The 25,333-nt window shown below is 41.0% G+C and overlaps 1 protein-coding gene across 3 annotated transcripts in view; it reads right to left on the bottom strand.

The window, feature by feature from the left end:
- Window positions 1-25,333, bottom strand: part of Myocd (myocardin) — a 98,650-nt gene that overhangs the window by 22,298 nt on the left and 51,019 nt on the right. For all 3 annotated transcript variants that reach the window (XM_048798099.1, XM_015504533.2, XM_048798100.1), the window contains 4 exons: window positions 24,692-24,767; window positions 19,614-19,775; window positions 3,464-3,639; window positions 451-576 (listed from right to left, as the gene is read on the bottom strand). In XM_048798099.1, coding sequence (XP_048654056.1) covers window positions 451-576; window positions 3,464-3,639; window positions 19,614-19,775; window positions 24,692-24,707 — 480 coding nt within the window. In that variant the 5' untranslated portion in view covers window positions 24,708-24,767. The remainder of the gene's footprint in view (window positions 1-450; window positions 577-3,463; window positions 3,640-19,613; window positions 19,776-24,691; window positions 24,768-25,333) is intronic.

Raw genomic sequence — 25,333 nt, 5'->3', positions numbered from 1 at the left:
GTCCCTTATGTTTATTTCCTTAGGGAATTGAATGATATAGCTCTTACATTATGCAAAGTCTCGTGCAAAATTCAACTGCCCTAAGCCTGTTTTAGGGAACTTGCAAACCCCATGTGTTTTAATCAGCCAGGTCTATCTCCAGGGTGAGTTCATGAAATCTTTTAAGTCAGACATATATTAGCAGAGCTATGGTCCCCAAGAAATGCCACCGCACTGATTCCCCCGCTGCAGAGAAAGTCCATGCTGTGCTGCACGGATAATAACATCTGGGTTCATGGGCTCTGGTGGCCTGTTTCTCAGCTCCCCATTTGTGACATTTCTAGTGGCCGGGACCACATGGGGCCATCTTATTCTCCTTATGTCATCAGACCTGAATTAGAAAGTTCTTCTCAGGGCTGGCTGTGGGCACCTGGGGCTCAGGCAGAGAAGTAGGGGCTGCCCCGTACCTACCTTTACAGCAGCATGCACAGGGATGGGGGCACTGAGGGGGCCCAGACCCTGCTTCCCAGCATCTGGCTGATTGCTGGACTGTGAGGCGGAATCATTCTTGTCATTTTCTGAGCCAGAAGCAAGATCCTGAAATGGAAATTTTAGCATGATTAGGACATAGGAATAAATGTTGGGTTACGGTCGAGTCCCTGACAGCTCACACTGCTGCTTTCATCCCGGGTTCTCGTTCAAGTAAACGTCAGGTTACTCCCTCCGGGAGGATGACACCAATTTTGTTCCCCGATGGAGGGTGCTTTTGAGAGAGAAAAGGGGCATCTTTAATAATGACCACAAAAGGCAGGTATAGGATTGGCCTTTCTATAGGTACAGATATGGGACTGGCCTTTCTGTGACAATGTCTACCTGTCGGACTTAATAATGAGGTTGAAAAAGAAATGAAGAGAGCAGAGTAGGTGTAGGAATTTGGGGGGAAACGTAGAACAACAAAGTGGAGAGAGTGGGTGTTAGCAGTTGGAGGGAAAATGTGTGTGTGTGTGTGTGGGGTGTGTGTCGGGGGGTGTGAGCACATACAGGTTTGTGTTTGTGTAAGCAAGCATGAATGCATGTCTGCACATGTATATGTGCATGTACATACATTTATGAGCATGTGTAGGTGTGTCTGAGTGTGTATGTATGTGTATGGATGAATGTATGCATTTATATTTGTGTGTGTCAGGTATATACGTACATGCATATACATGTACACACATGAATTTTTGTATATATATGTATGTGTGGATATAAGCATACGTGTGTATATGCACATGCTCATTTATATGCGTCTGTGTGTATGAGTAAGTGTAAGTACATGTCTGGGCATGTTTATGTGTGTATATGTGTGTGCATAAACACAGGTATGTGCATGTATAGATGTATCAGGTATATGTATGTATATATACATGTATGTCTCTGTATATTATATATGTATATGTGTGTATTTGAATGTGTGTCTCTAAGTATATACATGCAGATGTGTGTGTTATCTGTGTGTGTGTGTGTGTGTATGATCATGCAAACCTTTACGAGAAGCATATTTCTGTCTGCTGAGGATTCCAAAAAAGGAATAATTATCTTCTCTTTCTCTCCCACATTCCTATGCTGTGACTCTGACACACAGGGGCAGGGGCTGCTGGTAATCTCCCACTGGAGGGTCAGAAATGAGCTTCTCAGTTCTTCTCTGAGCCCTGATACCTATCCTAGGCCCATGAAATTCTTTTCTCTCAGTGCCTCCGTGTCCTCATCTGTCAAACATGGCTTCTGAGAAAAATGATATAAAATGATTTTTGCATTTTTCCGGGCATTGTCCAGGTCTTGTTCCCCTCTCCTAGCATTAAGCAGAAAAAAAACACGCCTTCTCCTCAAACCATTCTTAAATCAGAGGCTGAGGAATTTACTGTCAGAATAATACATACAAATGGTCTGATATACCGTTTGATGTTATCAAAGAAGTCTGGCTGCAAAGACCAGCAGGGGAAGAAAAAAATGCTTTGATTATAAACTCTTACACAAGAAATGCACAAATATTTCAGATCTGCTTCTTATGTCTCCTTTTCCCCCTCTCACTCTAAATTTGCTTCTTGGCTGCTTTGCGTTTGCTCTGATGGAATGATAGTCACCAGTGACCAAGGAGGTTTAGGTAAACAGAGCCCTGGATATTGATTATTATTACTGTCACTGATATCTGTATATGGTACTTTGCAGTGGGAAAAAATATTTCAAATGCAGGTTGAATAGTTGTAATATAAAATTTCAAAATCTGAAAAAGCCAAGATGATGCTATAAGTGGAAAATTCCATACCATGAAACTTTATAAACAGAATTGTTAGAGTTGGCATGTGGGGCCGGAAGCACTTCTGCACCTTGTGTCCACACTAGTATTTCTCCTTCATGAGGAGGTGTGGAATCCCCACAGGTCTCCTTTTAGGAGCTCCATGAATACCTTCCTGCTGGGCTGAGGAAAACTCTCTGCAAGCCTGCATGTGGCTTCTAGAGGTGGATTCTCCAAGGGGTGGTGGCACTTGGCGGTGATTCTGGAGACCACGTGATTTCTCAATCTCAGGGAGACTTAGCTCCTCCTCTGTGAGAATTGGCATAGATGTCACCCAGTGGGAGGGAACTGGGATCTCAAATGAGATAACTTTTGTATAGAGCACAGCGCTGTTTCTGGCCCAGAGTATGCTTCAGGCTGCTATTTATACTCATCATGAGAAATGGGCTTTCACATTGATAATGAATAAGGAATTATTTTTTTTTCTTTACAATTTTATAAATTGTAATCCTCATGATATACATTAGACTTCTGAAGTTGTTCATCTTACATATTTGTGACTTGGTACCCTTTGGCCGCTATACCCTCCCGTCTCACTGTTTGAATGATGAACATTTATAATGAGTGTTTTCAAAATACATCCTTTACTCTGAGGATCTGTAGATGTATCCAGAGAGAGATGTGAGGACTGTGCTTGGGTCGGGACTGAAGACTGACTTTGAGGTGGCTGGTGGTTAGATACCTGTTCACATAGAAGCAGCAGGGACCTCCCTGTTTTGTGAACAGTTGGCACTTTCTTCTCACCCTTCTCATTAGCCCTATAATGACTGTAAGAGAAGACTGCAAACTTTGAAATCAGTCTTGTTCTGGCACCAGGAGAGTGTCTGCCAATCACTTAACCTCACTGAAGCCTCAGTTATGATGTCCATAAAAATGGAGATAAAAGGTATCTATCTACTCAACAAAGTAGATGATGCTCAGAAGTCTTCCAGAGGGTATAGTTCTAGAGAGTCTCTCCAGTGTTTTTTTTTTGGGGGGGACCTTTTGTCACGACACACAGATACCTGGGCTGAAGAGAGTGAGAAGACAGCAACGTGTCACATGATCGAGGAAGAGCTCCAGAGTCTCTAAGCAAAATCAGAAGCAAGCACAGTGGATTTTAAGACTATGAAGACATGATGAAATGGAGATCATTTTTATTTTTACCTGAATTGTTCCCAGAGGGCCAGCCAAAGGGGCTTCCGTAGCTTTAGCATCTGGTGGGGATCCTGCTGAGCTCTGGGGGTCTTCGCTTCGAGTCTGATCTGGAGAGAGCCCATCGCCGCTGCTGTCCTCTTCAAAGGCAAAGGCATCTGCTGATTTGGAGAAACTCACCTGGTTTCCTGAGGGAGGGAAACCCAAGATCTGAGTCAGAGGCTTAGGAGCATCCGAGGGCTGTTGTGGAAATGCTTCTATGTGTCATCCCTACAAGAAGCACACACACACACACCTCTCCCTGGATTTATTTAAAGTTCTGGCAAGAGTGAAGATGTATTTTTAGATTATTAGGTTTCCTAAGTGAGGACTTGTGTTCATAAAAGTGATCTGTTTGGCAGGCAAGAACGAGTGATGGATTAAAGGCTTATCATCCGTTGTTAAATTTTATTTCCAATTTTATGCATTTCTTCACATTTCCTATGGGAAATAGAAAAATCTCCGTCCAACCACCGAGATGGCTAACATCTTTTTGGAGCTGAATCAGGGAAGATACAGGGAAGCAAAGGGGAAGAGTGTATGCATCAAGACCAAAAGGGAAGGTGGTAGGAGAATGACCTGTCATAGGTTTCACAGTGACAGCAGGAATTGAGATGACAGCATGCCATGTGCATCATCTTCAAATACAAAAACAGGGCACGCAGCACAAAATGTTTAGCAAACTTTGCTAATAAGGATAAGCTAGGCTCACTACTAAGTTTAAATTCCCAAATGTCAGAATTAGCTAATGTCACTGGAGTGTCCCAAAGAGCCATTCGACCAAAGCAAAATTGTTTATAAGAGCCATAAATATGTCTCAGAAACTTCAGTTCTGATTCTTATTTTTCTTTATTATTCAAATTTTCCTTTTATGCCTCATTTCTTTGTATCTATTTTGGCGATCCCATATGCAGACACTCTTCCTCAGTTCCCCGCATGGTCTTTCTAGGGCAGCAGATAAGTTGTCGTGGGAGGTAGGTTATCAGACCAGATGGGCCCATAATGACATCCTCCTAATGTCCCTTCCATTTGGCATGGCCAACTTTCCTCTGGTTTATTATCCAACTGCACAGTACACAGTGTGCTGAAGCCACATAGCTCTCCTGACCCGATTCCAAGCACTGCTCTTTGAAAGGAATTTAGGTATTATCAGGAAGTTTTCCAGCCTCCTATAATCACACTCACAAGAACTTTTGACTCTTGCTCGGGGGAGATAAGAGAAGGGAGCTCTCACTGCAGTGATTGGAAAGGCAACGAGAAGCTGGAAGTAATGGAACAAATGTGGCTTTGGGCTTGTCATCGCTGCCACTGCTGGCATCTGTCATGGACCCTGGTGTGGACATCCAGTGTCAAATCAGGAAAGAGGCCAGGCAAGGACAGGGCAAGTGGAAACTCCACTCATTGTCCCCATGGGTAGCATACTATCCTGAGGGGGCTTGCACACCAGTGTTTCTGCTCCATGAGTTGTTTTTAAAAAGTCGTCATTGCTGTGCTACCATTATCAAAGCAATAATGTCCATCATAAAACTTAACTCAGATGAAAATGCCTAATGGGTGCCATCTGCCTTCTGTTCATAATTAGTTCTCTCTTCTTGATTTAACTCGATGCATACGACAAGGTGTATACCCACACATTTAAAAAATATTTCATGCAGGCGGGACTGGGTAAAATATTCTATTTCTGGACTGGGGAGGTAGCCCAGTGGCAGAGTGCTTGCCTGGCATGTATGGAAAGCTGGGGTCAAACAAAAAAAGATGTTCTGAAACTTCCTCCCCCTTCCACACTCTACAGTGTTTCTTGGAGATCTTTCTATGTGAGAACATAGAGATCTTCCTCATACTTTTAAGAAATAACCACACAGTATTCCATTGTATTGATGGAAACTTTTAAACGTATGCTTGCACTTTATTTAACTAGAAAAGATTGAAATAACAAGAGTCCAGAGAAATAGTAGGAAACTTCTCTTTACCTAAGATCTGAAATCAATGTTCACATTTTTCCCTAATTGGGTCAGGAACCTGTTTATATTCTAGCAGGGAGGTTTCACTGGGTATTCAACAAATGCCACTTTTTCTTTGAGATCAGGGAGATCCTTTCTTCCCCTTTACTCCTCTGGTCCTCTACATCTTCCTCTTAGCAAAATTTAGACTTTGCCAATACCTTCTGTATGTCCTTTTCATGCAATATGAATGACTCTACATGTTATTTTTCCTTTCTCAAGGAGATGTTTTGCCTGAGATCTCCTAAGGAAGGTCATTCCAGTTCTTCCAGGAGTATCTGTCCACTGTCAGCTCAATCCATACATTTCTTGGCAAATTATGCTTTCATTCGAATTTAAGGCCCAATTTATTTGTGGAAGTAAAGGTTTTGTCCCTGTTAAAAAGGATCACACTTATTATTGAGAACCAAATAGGCAGGGGAGTCAGTGGGGAGGTGTTAAGTGTTTCCCAACCCAGAAATTAGGGACTTTCATGGAGATATACTTATATACCCTGAGCCAACACTATTCACAGTCACAGAATCCTGCACATGACCTTGTTAGCCCCTGAGGAAAGCCAGTCTTCTCTGCACAAAGGAGCCTCTCTCTGAGATCTGCATTTTCTTATATCTCCCTCCTACTTCCTGTACTCTAAATGGAATGGGGTTTCTCTGTGTGGTTGATGCTTCATGTGACAAAGACTCCCACCCAACTCCATGCAGAGTGCATACAAATTAGGGGGAATAAACCAAATTGCAAAGTTGTCCCATATTCTAATAAGTGGGTAGGAGTGTTCAAAGAAAGGGAAAGAAAGAGAATGGTTCCTCCTCTTCTCTTCTGATGACCTCACTTTCAGGTGGAGAGAAAGCAAGTGGGAAAGATAGCAGGTCTTGCTGGGTGTGGTGGTGTACACTTGTAATTCCAGGGACTTGTGAGGTTGAGGCGGGAAGATGGCAAGTGGAGGCCAGCCTCAGCAACTTTGCAAGACTCTCAGCAACTTAACGGGATCTTGTCTCAAAAAAAAAAAAAAAATCAGAAGGTCTGAGGATGTAGCTCAGTGGTAGAGTGGCCCTGGATTCAACCCCCAGTAACAGGGGAAATAAAAAGAAAAAGGAAAGAAAAGCAGGTGGTCTCAGTAAGGCCCTCCTAATGGTTCAAGAAGTCAGAGCAGGGGCACATTTTCTCATCTCTGTTTTTCAGATAAAGTCATTGCATGGCTCATTCCACTCAGCTATTAAGAGACTGAACTAAGACTGAAGTTCCAGCCTTTGGACTCTCAGAGACACCCTGCAGAGGGGGTGGCAAAATCAATTACCCTCCGTGCCAGCCATCAGGTGGGGCCATCTGTTGTTTAGGGAACACTGTCAACCTACTCTGTTGGTTGAGGGTCAGGGAGGGCAGGAGTCACATAGAGAATGACCAACATCTGCACACATCATGTACTGAGGACACCCCTATAGTTCCACAAAATCTTGTAGTACAGGAATTTTTGAGATTTGAAGGACTGAATGTAACATTTGATGGTGAGGAAGTCAGGAGATTCTGGGAAGGGAGATCAGGATGAATTTTATTTTCACTGTGTCAGGAGAGAGTTGAAAGAATTGTGGAAGCCCTGTGGTTGCCCCCAGTATATCCACATGGTTAAATAAGTTGCTAACAATCATGTGGTCACTGACACCCTTCCACTCTGACATCTGTCTGTTGGTGACCACAGATTGAGGCACTAGAATGATGTGCCAAAGTCTTGCGGTAGAGTAACTGGAATAAAGGAATCTGTGAAGTTGGCTCTCCATATCCACAGATCCTGCATCTGAGGCTTAAAATCAACTGCAGATTGAAAATATTCAGAAAAAATAATTGTATCTGTACTAAACACATACAGACTTTCCCCCCTCGTCGTTACTCCCTAAGCAAGACAGTACAATAACTTTTTATACAGCATTCACATGGAAGTAGGTATGATAAGTAATTTAGAGATGGTTTAAGGTATAAGGGAGGATGCCAGATGCCCCAGTCTGCCTTTTATCTAAGGGACCCTGGGAGGTCCTGGAACTAATTCTGTGCTGATACTGAGGGATGATTGCCATCAGTTCTATTTTCCCCAGGACTAAGGGTGGGGGGAGGCTTCCTCAATTATTTCATTCATTTCCACACCTCACACTTTAAGAAGAGTAGAGATAAGCTGAAACACAATCAGATAAGCTAAGGTGAAGGGAAGAGAAGGAAAGCCATGAGAAACAGGGCTATCTGTGTATCTCCATGGGAAATAATCTGAGGATCTGTCAAGGACTAGATTTCCAGGGATGTGTTAGTGGTGGTTAGACAGAGTTAGATAGCGATGGGGACTGTCCACGGAGTCTCCTGGAGGAGGTGGGATGGAATGGAACCTGCAATGACAGTCAGATGTGGCAGGACAACAGAAAAGGAGAAGTGGGGGTAGGGGGGCATTTGATGATGATGGGGAGAAAGGAAAAGAAACTGTTAGAGTGTCCAGCAGGAGAGCTGGAGTGGAGAGGGTAAGGAAGGATTTTTTTTTTTTTCCCAGCCAGGGGAGAGAATTATTTTACTTCATTAAGCATTTAAAAAGGCTTCCTTGTTTAAGTCAAGGTGACCAGGAAGACATCAATCAAATGTAAGGTCGTTGTTTAAAGCCAAATGGGTGAGTTGTGCAAGCCCCAAACATGATGCTTATGTTATCTAAAAAGCATGATGTGCCAGGTCAGAGTACACCAACAGACACATTGAGGACCACTTACGGCTGTCCTACCATGAGGGCCCCTGCCAATCGCCACTCCTCCAGGACGACAAGTGATCTGGATTGCCACTGCCAGGGCAGAAGACAGGAAAAGGGCAGGGAGCCCATAAAGCTACTCAGCTCAGTTCCTGTTGATAACAAGAATGGCAGAGGCGGAGAAACCACTGAGAGCAAACAGCAGTGGCTTCCTTTCATTCGATGTATGTGATTTTCAGTGTGGTCTATAACATCTTGATTCTGGAATCAGAGGCACATGTCCCCCCACCCCTGAGTTCTACCACATTTAGTGGGAGTAACTGTTGGCAACTCATTTAACCTTTCTGAGCCTCAGTTTCCCTATCTATAAAACGGGAACAATCATAATAGCTACTACCTCCCGGGGTTTCAAGGAGATGACACATGTAGAGCATTAAGCCCAGTCTCTGGCGCGTAAGTGCCCAATAATTTCTAGCTGCTATTATTGTTCTTATTGTTTTTGTTAGAAGCATCTGCTGGTCTCCAGTTTAATATTATCAAAAATAAAATGACCACCCGGGAGGCAGTTTATTCTGTGGTCAATTTTGCAAAGTTCAGCACAACTCCAGATGCAGAAAAACGGGTTTGTCCTGAGAGGTTCATTCTGGGAAAGTAAGAGCAGAGATTCCCCAAAGTATTAGTAGGAGGAGTGTGGCTGGAAAGACCGCCTGTGGCTCACTCTCCTTCCTGGTTCAAGCCCAGGCTCCTGCAAAGAGGGACAAAGGTCACCTTATCAGACTGCCTCTGGAACAACCAAAGTCTATCTGCAGTTGTGACCCCTGGGCCTCTGCTCCAATCTCCCACGGTGGGGAGACTGGCTGGGAGCTGTTGGAGAGCAGAGCGCTGGCTATTGTCCCTGCAGACACGTCAGGCAGTGTGATGACAAGGACCTGCTTTGGGAAGCCCTGACATCATCCTCCGGCTATGCCCATAGAGCTGGCTCTGGGCACTGGCCCCTTGGGGACCTGGGACTGGCGACTCTGGTCTCTGAGCTTTTTCCCTCTCCCTCTTGAAGTGATTAGATGAATGAGTCAGTTGTACTTTCCTCTGCATAAACATAAAAAAAAATTCTAAGATTAAAGTGAGATAACTGGAGGCCTAGTTACCTTTCTGCTGGGAACCCCCACCAAGGGCTGCAAAGTGTAAAGTGACCCATGTGGAGCTATTTTAATTTGTGGATGGGCCACCTCCTTACATCCTTCCGTAAGACGGTGAAGCAGACTCTTCCTAAGGGAGAGCATCCACGCCTGAAAGCAGCTACTGTTTAAATGTGGCTCTTGCCTAAAGATGCTTGAATAGACCTAGCAGATTGTCGACTGAAACTTTTATTCTCTTGAAGGGGATCAGATCCTCTATTACGGAAATGGACCCAATTGGGTATTTGAATGATAAGGACTTTTTTTTTTTTTCTTAGATTCCTGGCACTGCAGAAATTTGCCTGAAGTCTTTTGACCTGATCCTAGAACCTCACAAGTCAGGGAAAATCAGCTAATCAGTGTAAATATTTATCCTGTATAAGCTCTTGAGGTTAAATCTCTAGGGACAATCAATCAATCAATCTATCAATATAGATAGATAGATAGATAGATAAAATATCCAGTGTGACAGTAAAGATATGTTAGCACTATCTCTCATTAATCTTTATAGAACTTCATTCAGTCCCTCCCAGTTCCTCAAGTGACCAGAGACCTCTCCCCAAATCCAGCCCCTACTTGGGCACGCCCTGTCCACTTCTCAAGGATGCAGAGATGACTTCTACAAGAAGGAGGCTTTTCCCTGCCCTGGGCAACACCAGCAGGGTCAAGGAGGTCTCCCTCTCCCAGTGCTTATCCGTTTCTCCCTGCCACTCCCACATGCCCCCAAACTACCAGCTCCCTGGTTCTCCAATCCCATCCCCATTTTCCCAGAACTCTTCCTCAGAAAAGCATTTGTCCTATACGCCTTAGTGCGTTTCTTTCCCCCAAGGATCATTTGTACTTTGGAAGTGATTCCTCGTTGTGAAATGATAGATGTTGTTCATGAGAAAGTTATGCCAAAGCAAACTTTTTCCTTCTAATGCCAAAGCAAACAACCCTACCATCTGGCTCAGGGCCATGGTTATTGTATATCTGCCTTTAACATGAATGATCAGAATGTCAAGACTTCCAGACTCTGAAGAAAAACTGGATTATTAGTGAAGAGGAGGGCTTGGTTATGAAGTCCAAGCCTGCAGGGACCCAGGTGAGCATAGAGTAATACAGAGTCTCTCAGAAATGAGAGAGAAATGAATGATTTCTACACCAGCTCTGGTGGGTCAGACAGGTTGCTTTCTATATTAAAGGTGTATGGTGATTAAGATAACTAATGCTTCCTTGTCAATGGGGCTATATGTTCTGAATCACTGGTTAATTGTGTTCAAAAGCAACTGGAAACCTAGGTCCAGTTGGAAACCTGGTGCATCCAAGGGCAAGATAAGAACATGTTGAGAGGAGATGCGTATCTTTTGGAGCTGAAAACCAGGACCCTCCCATCATTTGAAGAGTTAGGAAATCCAATTTCCGTTTCAGAGGATTCATCACTGATGGATAGAAATGCATTTGATTTATGGATATTGATTTTGTATCCTGCTACTTTGCTGAAATCACTAATTAATTCTAGAAGTTTTCTGGTGGAGTTTTTTGGGTCCTCTAAGTAAAGAATCATGTCATCAGCAAATAATGATAGTTTGAATTCTTCTTTTCCTATTAGTATCCCTTTAATTTCTTTTGTCTGTCTAATTGCTCTGGCTAGAGGTACAAGGACTATGTTCATTAGAAGTGGTGAAAAACGACATCCCTGTCTTGTTCCAGTTTTTAGAGGGAATGCTTCCAATTTTTCTCCATTTAGATTGATGTTGGCCTTGAGTTTAGCATAGATAGCTTTTACAGTGTTGAGGTGTGTTCCTACTATCTATCTCTAGTTTTTCTAGTGTTTCGAATATGAAAGGGAGCTGTATTTTGTCAAGTGCTTTCTCTGCATTAATTGACATAATAATATGATTCTTACCTTTAAATCTGTTGATGTGATGAATTGTATTTATTAATTTCTGTATGTTGAACCAACCTTGCATCCCTAGAATGGGCCCCACTTGATCATGGTGAAAACTACCCCATTTCCAATAGCCTCAAAAACAAACAAACAAACAAACAAACAAACAAACAGAAAAACTTGGGAATCAACAAAAAAGGTAAAGGACCTCTACAATGAAAACTATAGAACACTAAAGAAATAAATTGGAAGATCTCCCATGCTCTTGGATAGGCAAAATTAATATTGTCAAAATGGCCATTTTGGAGAATATCATGCTAAAAGAAGCAAGCCAATCCCCAAAGTGCTATTCAGATTCAATGCAATTCTAATTAAAATCCCATCATCATTCTTTATAGAAACAGAAAAAGCAGTCATGAAATTCATTTGGAAAAAATAAGAGATCCAGAATAGCCAAAGCAACCCTTAGCAAGAAAAGTGAATCAGGAGGCAGCACAATACCAGACCCTTAAACTATACTACAAAGCTACAATAATAAAAACAGCATAGTATTGGCACCAAAATAGACATGTAGACCAAAGGTACAGAATAGAAGACACAGAGACAAACTCACATAGATAAAGTTATACTAGACAAAGGAGCCAAAAACATACATTGGAGAAAAGATAGCCTCTTCAGCAAATAGTGCTGGGAGAACTAGAAATCCATATGTAGCAAAATGAAACTAAACCCCTATTTCTCACCATGCACAAAACTCAACTCAAGGTGGATCAAGGACCTAAGAATTAGACCAGAGACCCTGTGTCTAATAGAGGAAAAAGTAGGCCCAAATTTTCATCATATCAGATTAGGCTCCAACTTCCTTAATAAAATTCCTAAAGCACAAGAAATAGAATTAAGAATTTAATAAATGGGATGGACTCAAACTAAAAAGCTTCTTCTCAGCAAAAGAAACAATCAAAGTGGTGAAGAAAGGGCCTACATTTTGGGAGCAAATTTTTGCCACATGCACATCAGATAGAACACTAATCTCCAGGATATCTAAAGAACTCAAAAACTTAACACCCCAAAAAAACCAAACAACCCAATCAGTAAATGGGCTAAGAGCTGAACAGACACTACTTAGAAGAAGATATACACTCGACCAACAAATATATGAAATATTGTTCAACATCTCTAGTAATTAGAGAAATGCAAATCAAAACTACTCTAAGATTTCATCTCGTGCTAGTCAGAATAGCAGTTTTCAAGACTATAGACAACCCTAAGTGTTGACGAGGATGTGGGGGAAAAGGTACACTTATACATTGCTGGTGGGACTGCAAGTTGGTGCAACCAATCTGGAAAGCAGTATGAAGATTCCTTAGAAAACTTGGAATGGAACACTATTTGACCCAGCTATCCTACTCCTTGTTCTATACCCAAAGGACTTAAAATCAGCATACTACAGTAACGCAACCACATCAATGTTTATAGCAGCTCAATTCACAATAGCTAAACTATGGAACCATCCTAGATGCCCTTCAATAGATGAACAGATAAAGAAACTGTGATATATATGTATATATATATATATATATATATATATATATATATATATATGAAAATTACTCAGCATTAAAAGAGAATAAAATCATGGCATTTGTAGGTAAATGGGTGAAGTTGGAGAATATCATGCTAAGAGAAGCAAGCCAATCCCCCAAACCCAAAGGCTGAATATTCTCTCTCATAAGTGGATGCTGATCCATAATGCAGGAGGGTGGGATGGAAATGGGAAAAATGGAGGAACTTTGATTGAACAAAGGAGAGTGAGGGCAGGGGAGGGGATATGGGGGCAGGAAAGATGGTGGAATGAGATGGACATCCTTACCCTAGGTACCCGTATGTCTGCACATATGGTATGACGCTACATCATGTACAACCAGAGAAATGAAAAGTTGTGCTGCAATTGTGTACAATGAATCAAAATGCATTCTGTTCTCATATATACCTAATTAAAATAATTAAATAAATTAATTTTATAAAAGAGCTTGGAAATCCAACTGGAATCTGTTTCATTCAAGCCCGACGTCAGTCATCTGGACGATATACAACTTCTTCGGGAGCCAAGGCATGTTCATGTCAGGGGAAGAAATTACTCTGATGACTAGTGAAGGAATTAACAAATCAGGGGCAGCCCCCTGGGGTCTCACAATGGAGGGATATTTAGGTAATGATAACCACTAGCAAGCTGGAAAAGGCCATGCTGAATTCCAGTGTGTAATTTCTGTTCTCAGAAATCATCACTCCCATGTAACATCATGTCCTCTGTATTCAGTGTTCCAACCTGATAAGTGTGTTTTTTGCAAAAGGGAGACAGACAATTAGGCGTGTAATTTCAGAGGCTTCTATGTGGAAGCTCAAGCCCTGCGTTGCTGCACAGGATGCCATTCCAGAATGAAGCCTCCAGGTGGAATCTCTATGCCTCTACAGTCTCAGACAATAAAGTCACAGGCTGGAAGTGAGATCAACAGCTGGCACCCTGAGGGAGAGGAAAATGTGGTGCAGAAAAGTTGGGAGGGAAAAGGCTTGGGTGTGGTTATTCCACTAAATGCAAGAGGGGTGACATCTGGAATGAGAAGAAAAAAATCATAAGGTGGGTAGGGAAAGTTCTCCGTCAGAAATGTCCCTCCCTGTGTTGGGAGAGGTTCTAGATTATTCTCATAGGGTTGGAGAATGGTTGGTCTTTCATGGTGTTTGGAGGAAGGGAGACAACGACTGAGTGGTCCTCTCAGAGCTTGGCAGAAACACAGAAACACAGCTGCAGAGAGAGCTGGACAATGTAAACACAACTGGGACAGCACGTGGATAGAGGAGGGGAAATACACAGAGGCCAGGACAATGGTACACGGTAGAACCACAACTCAGAGTCACCACTTCACCACGGAGGAGAGATGATCATGAGTGACAGGTGGAAAAGTGGGCTGGTTCATCCTTGCTACTGGAAATCCACTCCAGCTCCCATCTCTACAGCTGGCCTCTAAGCATTCCTCTCTGCCTTACTGACCTTCCCATTAAGTGATCACATGCCCACAGAACTCATGCACATTGGAAGAATCACCAGTAAAGAGAGGATGTTGCATTGAGAGACAGGTGCACAATTCCCCAGGATAGGAGTCTGCTGCTGGATTTTTCTTGCAGCCTAATATATAGTCTCTTCCTCTTTCTGTAACCCTTTCTTCTGTTGTTCTGCACAGATCTCCTGCTCCTTCCTTAAATATTGGAAACCCTTCCATTGCCTCTTGGTTGCTTTATTATTATTCTTTAAAATTACATTTCCTTTTGTTGGGGAATTAGAAAAATGTTTGTATTTATTCCCTTAAATGAGGAGTATTTGAAGTTTTAACCTCTCTCTGATTTTTAAGATACAATTTAAGCTGCTTTTAAAAAAATATTTATTTTTTTAGTTGCATTTAGATGCCATACCTTTATTTTATTTATTTTTATGCGGTGCTGAGGATCAAACCCAGGGTCTCGCACATGCTAGGCGAATGCTCTACCGCTGAGGCACAATCCCAGCCCCTTATGCTGCTTTTATCATATAACCAGGGCTTGACTTCTCTGTTCATCCATTCCTCTCCTTTTGGCATACACAAATCATTATGATAAAAGCTAAAGAAAAGTTATAAAAAAATACCCATAAGAAAGGTTCAGGGCCCCTATGGTGTTAAAAAGCAATGTTTTCAAACAACTGATTATTGAGGTAATATCTAAAATTTCCAGCCTGTGGAAAAATATGAAAAAAACTATATAAAAAATTATAAATTCTTTTGTGACACTACACATAGAAGGTCCTATATGTATGATGGTTCCACTCATGACTTTTCAGCTTGATAAAGATGCATGGGGCTGGGGATGTGGCTCAAGCGGTAGCGCGCTCGCCTGGCATGCGTGTGGCCCGGGTTTGATCCTCAGCACCACATACAAACAAAGATGTTGTGTCCGCCGAAAACTAAAAAATAAATATTAAAAAAAAATTCTCTCTCTCTCTCTCTCTCTCTCTCCCTCCCTCTCTCACTCTCTTAAAAAAAAAAGATGCAAAAGCAATAGGCATCCAGAAGAAACTTGACTTTGAATTTTGAAGTTTTGTCTTTTCCCAGGTTAGTGACAGACGTGGGATACTCTGTCATGAAGGTGGGCAGCATTAACGAGCCGCAGCTCCCGTCAGTCACACCATCTCCAGGGGAGACGACCGGTACCCTACAGTGGGTGTTGCTAAGCTAGGATGCTCCATAGCTTATGCAGTTCCGATTTATGATAGCTTTGATTTTGGATGGGTTTATTGGGACATGACCCTCTCATCAGTGAAGGAAAATCTGCAGAGCTTTGGTATTTAAATCTGAGAAATAGAAAAGCAACCTAGAGCAATATTATTTATGAATATTGTGACAAACAGCGTTGGCTATTTGTCAAAATTTATGCTCCCCCTTCTGTAGTATAGAGCTATTGCTGAGAAGTGGCTGCCCAGTCAGGGGATACCTTTCTCAGCCATGTGTACTGTTCTCACAGTGGAATGTGAGCAGAAGTGATGAGTTCATTTCCAGGAAGAGGCTTTTTAAGTTCGTGAGGGGCTTCTCCATCTTTCTTCCCCCTCCCCACCCCGGCCCCGTCCTCCTTCACTGGCAAGAATCAGAGGATGGGGAGGCTCTAGGGCAGGAAAACTGTGGCCTGGGGACTTGCTGCCTGTTTTTGTAAATGGAGTCTTACTGGAATCCAGCCATGCCCATTTGTTTACTTATTGCTATGGCTACTTTCACACTACAACCGCAGAGCAGTTGTGACAGACACAGCCTAAAGCATTTACTATCTGGTCTTCAAGAGAGCTTATTCTCTCCACCGTGGGGAAACATGATGGAAGGAATCTTCCACAGAGGACTTGTCATGGAGAAGGACCTTCCCTGGATGGTTTAGGAACAAGAAATAAACTTCTCTTGTTAATAAGTTTTTTGGTTTGTTTTGCAGCTCGTGAGATTCCAACTAATGATGACATAGATGGGAAATCCCAAATAAAACACTAGCAAACTCTAAAAACAAAATTCATGAAAAATTGTTTCCAGAAATTTCAGGACAGTTGGAAAGGTGGCCAAAACCATACGGCTAGGTTAAAGAAGAAATCCACACCATCATCTTTTCATATGTTTTGAAAGCATTTAGCAACCTTGATATTCATCTTGTAAACTATTCTTACTAGAATAGGAATAGAAAAAGACTTCCAAAGAATATCCAGCCTACACCAAAAGCTAATATCACATATAGAAATGAAGGACTATGAACGTTCCCATTTTTAAAAAAATGAAAATATGTCATCATCAGTATAACATAACAAAAAATTATACAGCAAGATATATTGCTTCTGATGCACTGTAAACATACCTGTAATAATAGTATCCTACTATGTAACATATCCATAATTATTAAATTGTATTATATATTAACATATTATTTATTGCATATATAAATTATATGTCCTTTATATGTCACATGCTTAATTTTATAATTAAGTTGGACATTTATATATGATGTTGATATTATGGATTTAATAAAATATAGTATTTGATTCATATAGCATGTTACACTATATAATATATATAATTTATATAAAATTTAAATAGCTTGCAAATACTAATATGTGGTATAAAGGATTGATAAATATGTGAAAATTATATATAACATGTCATAAATATTCCATACACACTTTTTAAATGATGTTAATTATATAGCATGCTAGTATCATGATATTGCTTTTCAAGTACCAGCCAAGGCACCAATATGACAAAAAACAAAGAAGCAGGAAATAAATTTATGTTATTTGTAGATACATGTTTGTGAACCTAAACAATGTGATTAACTGAGAAACTATTGGAACTATTAAGAAAATCTTATAGATACTCAGTTACAAAATAAATGTGCAAAATTAATAGGTTTTCCATATGTTAACAATAATCCATGTGACTTCATTTAAAACAAGAACAAGCTTTGCTAAGAGAAATTTTAAAAAATTGAATAAGTGGAGAGGGATGCTATAATTCTGCCTTGGAAGAATTAGAATGTTTTAAATATGTGAGTTCATCATAAATTAGCCTCTAAATTCATTGCAATCCCAAGAAAAATTCTAACGGGATTAAAGTTGGTGTATGAAAAAAAGATTCCAATTTGTATCTAAAATACACTTCTGAGCTTGGTATGGTAGTACACACTTGTAATTTCAAACCTTGAGGGTCTCAAGCTCAAAGCCAGCCTTGGTAACTTAACAAGGCTCTAAGCAATTTAGGGAGATCCTCTCTCTAAATAAAATAAAAAAAGGGCTGGGGATGTGGCTCAGTAGTTAATTGCCCCTGAGTTCAATCCCGTGTACCAAAGAAGGAAAAAATAAATAAACAAACCACTCTGACAATATCCAAGGAACATTAGGAAACTTAGAGCACTGTAAGGAAGATTTCAAAAATAGATATCAAGACGAATTGTCAAATACATTATAAAATTGTGGGAAAAAATAAAATTAGACTATTAAATTAAACTAAGCACTTTAAATAAAATTTCAGATGCATTCAGGATTTAAATGTAAAATGAAGTACTTTGAGAAGATAATCATGGTGAATAAACTAACTATATGCAAACTATGAAACTATACTCTTTTTCTTTGTAGTTTCTAGAATAGATTTAACTATACAAAAATCTAAAATCGCCATAGGTTAAACCACTGTACACAAAATCAAAAGGCAAAGGACAGACTGGTATAAAGATGGACAGTGCCTGTGACAGATGGGGAGGACTTCCCCCTATATAAATAGCACACACAAAGCAGTAAGGAGGAATACGCCCAGCAGGAAGAAGCCACAAATCAGCAACGACATACAATCACATGGAAAAATAGAGTCTCCCTGTAAACCAAAGAATGCAGATTTAATTAAGATCTGTTGCCTATCATATAAAAATTATAAAAAAAATAAACTCAAGAGCTTGCAATAGAATGTTTTAAGAAATGATAAGAGATTGCCTGAGGGAGACTTTCTCCGGCTCTGACATCCATCCTATCGGAGTAATGATGGAGAGAGAGCACTTGAGCACTCTAGGCCAAGTTCAAAGGCAGAAGATATTTAGTGTGGAGGGAGAGGGTGAGGAATAGAGAAAATCACAATGGGATATATAAGTGGGCACCGAGAGAGGAGTCAATTCACTTTCCCAGAGTTGATATTTTCTTTTTGGTTGTTTTTAGTTACACATGAGGGTAGAATCCATTTCGACATAATAATAAAAAGCATGAAATATATCCTGTTCTAATTCAAACCCCAATACCTCTCCTTCCCCTTCCCTTTCCCCACCCCCTGCTCCCTTCCCTCTATTGATCTTTCCGCCATTTACCCACAGTTAAATATTTTTAAATGAATACAGATTCTAAATGTATTCATTTATGTGGCCTCTGAATGCATGAGAGAGAGAGAGAAATTTCAGAATATGGATAAACCTGATGATAAGTTTCATAATAAACTTAGTTTTTGATTAAAAATGCCCTTATACAGACCTGGAGACAACATATTGAAACAAATATATATTACTAAATAATAGGTACCAGGAGTTCTCACAATTGTTTGTGGGCCTGATTGGAAGAAAGTCAGTCTACCCATATGACTCTTTAGCCCCCCTTTCTCCTTCTACCACTGTTTCCCCAGGTTTCACTTCAAGTCCCCCACATGAATTCATCACTCGAAGGATTTTGGGGTCCACTTGGTGCCAATGTTTAAGAGGTCTACAAAATGATTTTACTCAGTTTATGACAGCATTAATGTCTATGTCTCTTCCTTGAGTATTGGAACTTTGACCCCATGGAGCACAGCATATTCACATGCACTGTGTAAAAATGAACCTCACTCCCATGAGCCTGGTACGGTTATCTCCATCTTGGTCACTTGGGTAAGCCCCGGCAACATGGCAGCCAAACTGGGCTTGAAATCCAGGTGTTCTGGTTCAGGGCTAGTGCTCTCTCCACTGGACTGGTCCACCCCCTCTTTAAAACAGGGAGTTAAAGAGGACTGTGACCATGGCTCCTAAGCATGCAACCAGGTAAGGGACCTGTTTTGAGGAATACATCCAGTTAGGTTGTCAACCTGTCTGAGTAAAGCAAAGTTGGCCTGCGTTGACCTGACCTTGGAGTGTTTGTGACCGAGTTCCTTCCCCAACCCTAAGAAGAAATGCTCAGGGGCGTATGTTGGGAGAGGACCCTTGGAATGGCTTTTGTCCAGTGAAAGGCCACTACCCCAAAGTCCCTAGCATGTTGAGCTTTAGTTGCCTTTGAGCATCCAGGGACAGGCGTGCGATTTGTTCGAACTACCTTTTATGGCTTCTTTCACAGCAGAATCTACTGGGAGTATGTTCTTCTCCACCAGCTCCAGTGGCCCTGGTCGGAGAGCAATCTTTTCATTGAGATCATCGGCGAGGCGGGCTCTTTTCAACTTCATCTGAACAGTTGGAATGGACCTCTCTGCAGTGGAGGCTGAAGGGTTGAAATGAAAGCGATCACTTTTAGAATCTGATGTCCTTTTTTTTTTTTTTTTTTTGGCTTGTGGTTACAAAACATTGTGTCACACTTTGCTCTACCATCCTAATAATTTCTCAATGTAATCATCATCACTTCACAGGGATTAGCACCAAAGACCAGACACTTCCAAATAAAGGCAAATAGTGAGGCACATAGAAAAGTTAGAGAAACTTGCTTCGTGAGGATTTTGTGGAAAGAATATGCAATTTGGAAATTTCTTAAGAAGCAATCCATGGTGTCTATGTGGCCTGCCTGACCCTATGCTACAGGATTTGGATAGTGAATAGCACAGGCTGAACCTGCAGTAAATTTGATCTCTGGTGACAGTTTGTAGTAGTAGTAGAAATATGACTTCTTAGGGGCTTTAGAGTTGTCAATGCTATGATACTGACTGACAGTCAAATGTCCAGTTCGGTTATAACAGAAAAAAATTTTCCTGTGAAACCATGATTTAATCAGAGGGGTGTTAAAAAATTGAATTTATCCAACATGCAGTTTCTCGTCATTTGTAGGTTAAGAAAGGTCATGTAACAGATCCCTAAATCCATCCCTATATGGAAGACATCAGATTTCCTCTTTAGGGTGGGTGCTGACTCATTTCTGTGGAAGAACTTTGAAGGATAACCCAGACAACCTATTGCTTTAATGGGGGAAATGTAAGTCCAGATTCAATAAGAGTTTGCAGCTTTGCTCTCAACTTTGCAAATTTAGAAGATGAGATCAAGACTCCGAGTTCCATTATTCTACCATTATTACCCTACTAAATCTAAACTTTGTGTCACTGACTGATCTAGAATTCTCCATACAGGAGAGGTCTGGGAAGGTCTAATCAGTTGCAATAGACCAGCTTTGTCTAGAAGCTGCATATGCCATAAAGGGAACATCTGTACTACAAACCAAAGAATGAGGATACTAAACCTCACTTTTCCCCAGACCACCCCTTGTGAGACTTCCTGGTTCAGCATATTCTGATCCATTCTGCATATACACCCAGTACTAATTTTCAGCAAGTCCTGTCTTGTATCCTTCCAGAAGCTGATCCTCTCCATCTGGGTCTCTCAAACTGGTTTTCCAAGTCTGCTACAAACTGAATCCCCTCTCTTCCTGACCATTGCTATCCATCCCAAACCTACCACCCCAATGAGCTTTGGCCCTTTTGTACACTCCCATGTCTCACAAAGTCACTCTGTACCTTTGCTTACTTTCTCTCCCCAACCTGAAATTCTTCTATTCTACTCCTCACCATGAGCTTCTCTTTTAGGTCCATGATCAAAGCCTAACTAATTTCTCCTGTTCTAATTTTTATAATTTTTTTTCCTGTTCCTAATTTTTTCCTGTTCTTTGCTTTATTTCCTCTAGAAATTATGGGCACTGGCCCCTCATCTTATATTGCTGCTTCTGAATTTAGATAATAAAACTCTTGGAGGACCGAACCCATATTTCATCTAACTAATCTTTGGTGCTCCAGGATGCTAATTCCCAATTTCTGTTGGGGAGAAGAGAAAATTCCATGAGAACCACCTGTGACATGTGACATAAACAAGGGACTACTCACAGTCTGATATTTTAACTCAAAACCATAATAATGCAGGGAATAACTCTTGTGTGCTTATGTGTGTGCTGGGGATTGAACTCAGGACCCTGCACATGTTAAGCAAACCTTCTAGTGCTAAGCTACACCCCTAGCCTCAGAAATAACATATCTTGTGCCTTTTTGGTATAGCATCACTTCCTACTCATTATCATAAATGTAAATAATGCCCAAAAAGCATTCCAAAGAAGTGGCCTCAGAAACACCTCACTCAGAGTTAACGACTTTTAATACTTGGGTGTTTTTCTTAGTTAGTTATATTTATTGTTAGGTTTATATTTTTTTACTCACACTTTGACTTTAAATGCAGTTTACTTATTTTTCCTTTCCAGAATTTAGCTATAAATACAATTTTGTTTTCTGCTTCTTTGGCTAAACATCTTGTAAGCCTTTTCTCATTAAGTGGTTATTCTTTGAAACCCTTGCTTGGAGTTGGCTATGTGGAATTCATTCATACCATACAGATGATCCACAATTTGTTCAGCTAATTTCCTATTGTTGGACTTTTCACTGTTTTGCCATCTAAAGTAATTCCATGATAACATCACTGTATATAAATCTTTGTAGGTCTGATCTTTTTCTTTAAATAAAATACTAGACATTGTATCATAAGGCCAAAGGGTAGATACATTTTCAAGGACTTTGATACATCTTCTAGAAATGTTGATCTCATTATACTCCCAGCATCCGTGTGTCAAGAATGCACGTATTTCCCATACACTTGCTACAAATAATGTTGATTTTTATTTGCTAACTTTATCATTGAAAATTCTATGATCTCCCTTGAAATGGCATTTCTTGGATTATTTGTACAGCTGCAGTCTTGTGATGACACACAAAATGTTGTCACTGCAAAGAGGAAAAAATTTTGTCACCTCCACCTGAGAGACCTTGGTATCCTTTGGATGCCTCCTCAGGACCAAAACCCTGCAACCCTCAGATCCCTTCCCTTGAGTTTTACATTGTCTTTCTCTCTCTTTCCTACTCTGAAAATAGTTCTATATCTTATAATATCCCACCTGGTCCAGGGTTGGAAAATGGTCAGGCTTGGGAAGCCAGAATGATTCAGACATGATGCCGATTGAAGAACCAAGATTCACAACTTTCACGATATTTCAAGACTAGCTACCGTCTTGTAAGCAAATCTGCATTCTAGCAAAGGAGGGCTGGTGCAACGTGCATGCTGTTCCCTCAGTTGGCAATGCTTTTCCTCTTTGCTAACTGGGTCCAGCCTTCACATGCCAACTCATTTCCTTGCTCCTCCCCAGAATCCGTTCTGGTTCCGATGACTCTCTTATTCTCTTCTGTGCATCCACAACACGGTGCATTTTCTCTCTTTTCATGCTGGACTGTGAAAGCGGAGTCTTTTTTTTTTTTTTTTATTGTTGGCTGTTCAAAACATTACATAGTTCTTGATATATCATATTTCACACTTTGATTCAAGTGGGTTATGAGCTCCCATTTTTACCCCATATACAGATTGCAGAATCACATCAGTTACACATCCATTGATTTACATATTGCCATACTAGTGTCTGTTGTGTTCTGCTGCCTTTCCTATCCTCTACTATCCCCCCTCCCCTCCCCTCCCCTCCCCTCTTCTCTCTCTGCCCCCTCTACTGTCATTCATTTGTCCCCCTTGTATTATTTTTCCCTTTCCCCTCACTTCCTCTTGTATGTACTTTTGTATAACCCTGAGGGTCTCCTTCCATTTCCATGCAATTTCCCTTCTCTCTCCCTTTCCCTCCCACCTCTCATCCCTGTTTAATGTTAATCTTCTTCTCATGCTCTTCGTCCCTACTCTGTTCTTAGTTACTCTCCTTATATCAAAGAAGACATTTGGCATTTGTTTTTTAGGGATTGGCTAGCTTCACTTAGCATAATCTGCTCTAATGCCATCCATTTCCCTGTAAATTCTATGATTTTGTCATTTTTTAATGCAGAGTAATACTCCATTGTGTATAAATGCCACATTTTTTTTATCCATTCGTCTATTGAAGGGCATCTAGGTTGGTTCCACAGTCTTGCTATTGTGAATTGTGCTGCTATGAACATCGATGTAGCAGTGTCCCTGTAGCATGCTCTTTTTAGGTCTTTAGGGAATAGACCGAGAAGGGGAATAGCTGGGTCAAATGGTGGCTCCATTCCCAGCTTTCCAAGAAATCTCCATACTGCTTTCCAAATTGGCTGCACCAATTTGCAGTCCCACCAGCAATGTACAAGTGTACCCTTTTCCCCACATCCTCGCCAGCACTTGTTGTTGTTTGACTTCATAATGGCTGCCAATCTAACTGGAGTGAGATGGTATCTTAGGGTGGTTTTGATTTGCATTTCTCTGACTGCTAGAGATGGTGAGCATTTTGAAAGCGGAGTCTTATGTCTACTTTCTCTACTATCCTCTGAGAGCCCTTGAAGGGCAGGAACCTGTGCCTAATTCATCTCTGTACCCAGAAGGTCTGGCAGACAAGCCGGTACCTAGTAGACATTCAATACTTTTGCCTATGGAATAAATATTTGATAGCTAAACTGTCAAAGTGAGAGGAAGGCTCTTTGAAGCTGGGCACCAGTGGTCTAGGAGATTTCCATCCCAGGGAAGACAATCCATGGAGCAGGAGTCAAATCCTCTCTTCCCTTATCCAGCTGTCAGAGTATGGGGAGCAATTATTGGTTTGCCCTGATTCACCTTCCCCAAAATAATAGTGGCACCTTCAAGTGGAACTGGGCCTGCATTGATCAACACTGTTTTTTTTTTTTTTTTTTTTTTTGTGTGTGTGTGTTGCTGAGGATTGAACGCAGGGCTTTGTGCATGCAAGGCAAGCACGCTACCAACTGAGCTATATTCCCATCCCCAAGTACTGGTATTCTAAGACTATATTTCCCTGTGTACCCAGCAGAGGAGAATCAAACAGTTACCTAGCAGATACAGAAGCAACTAGCGAGCTTCATTCGTTTTCTCAAATGAACAGTGATTCAGATGAATAAAAATTGTCAACACATATTGGATAGTTCCTATGTGCTATATGATTTGTCCAGGCCTTTAGGGTTAGAAAGTGACACAGCTTAGATTGGAAACTAAGTATGAAATCTTCCTAACCCATATATATGGCTTTCCCACTTGATTTTTCTACATGGCTTAGAATAACAAAGTTACTAATTGAAACCTCTTTGTATACCTCTCTGTAAGGAAGTTGCAGGTAGCAACTGCATAAGACAAAGAATTCTGGAAGCATGGCCCACCATTCAGTGGCCGTCTCTTAAGTTTGATTTCACGCAGCCTTACCTTGGAGTATGTGCATAGTAACCAAGTCGGCACGGTAGGATCTGTTTCTGCCCTTGCGTTTCAAGGAATCTTCAGTCTGTAGAACATGAACAAGGAGAATCACTTAGTTTTAATTCTTGAAAAGTTCAAAGAGTAAAAGTACTTTTTAATGACAAATGGAAAAATGCAAATATCCCTGGTCTCCCATGTTTGGATGGAAAAAAAAAAAAAAAACGCTTCCAAAGTCCCCTCCAGGAATTTTACCTTAGGGAAATAATAGAGAGGTCAAAAGCTTAGGCCCATGTCAGGGATCAGATAGGTTACACATTAATAAAATATTTATATAACCATGGATGATATCAAGCTGCTTCTATTATAATCCATTCTGAACTATTGCCTGTTGAAATGGTCACAAAATTAACTAAGGTCAGCGATGAAACATTGTGTAAATCCATCTGCGATCATGACAACTTATGGCCTTTTTGCAAGTTTTTTGGTGACTTAGCTCTTAAAACATGGAGAAATGTAGATTCAGACTTTGGAAGGCATTTAGGGACAGCTAATTTGCTGCTTCCCCTTGTCTTCTGGATCGTAAAGCTGTCGGGGGATGCCACAGGCTGTGGTAAGACCAATGAGGATCCCAAGCCTCTGATCCCTAGGCTC

This window comes from Marmota marmota, unplaced genomic scaffold (genome assembly GCF_001458135.2).
Source record: "Marmota marmota marmota unplaced genomic scaffold, marMar, whole genome shotgun sequence".
Lineage (NCBI taxonomy): Eukaryota > Metazoa > Chordata > Mammalia > Rodentia > Sciuridae > Marmota > Marmota marmota.
The sequence above is the reverse complement of the archived record's forward strand: the minus strand, read 5'-3'. Positions and strand labels throughout refer to the sequence as shown.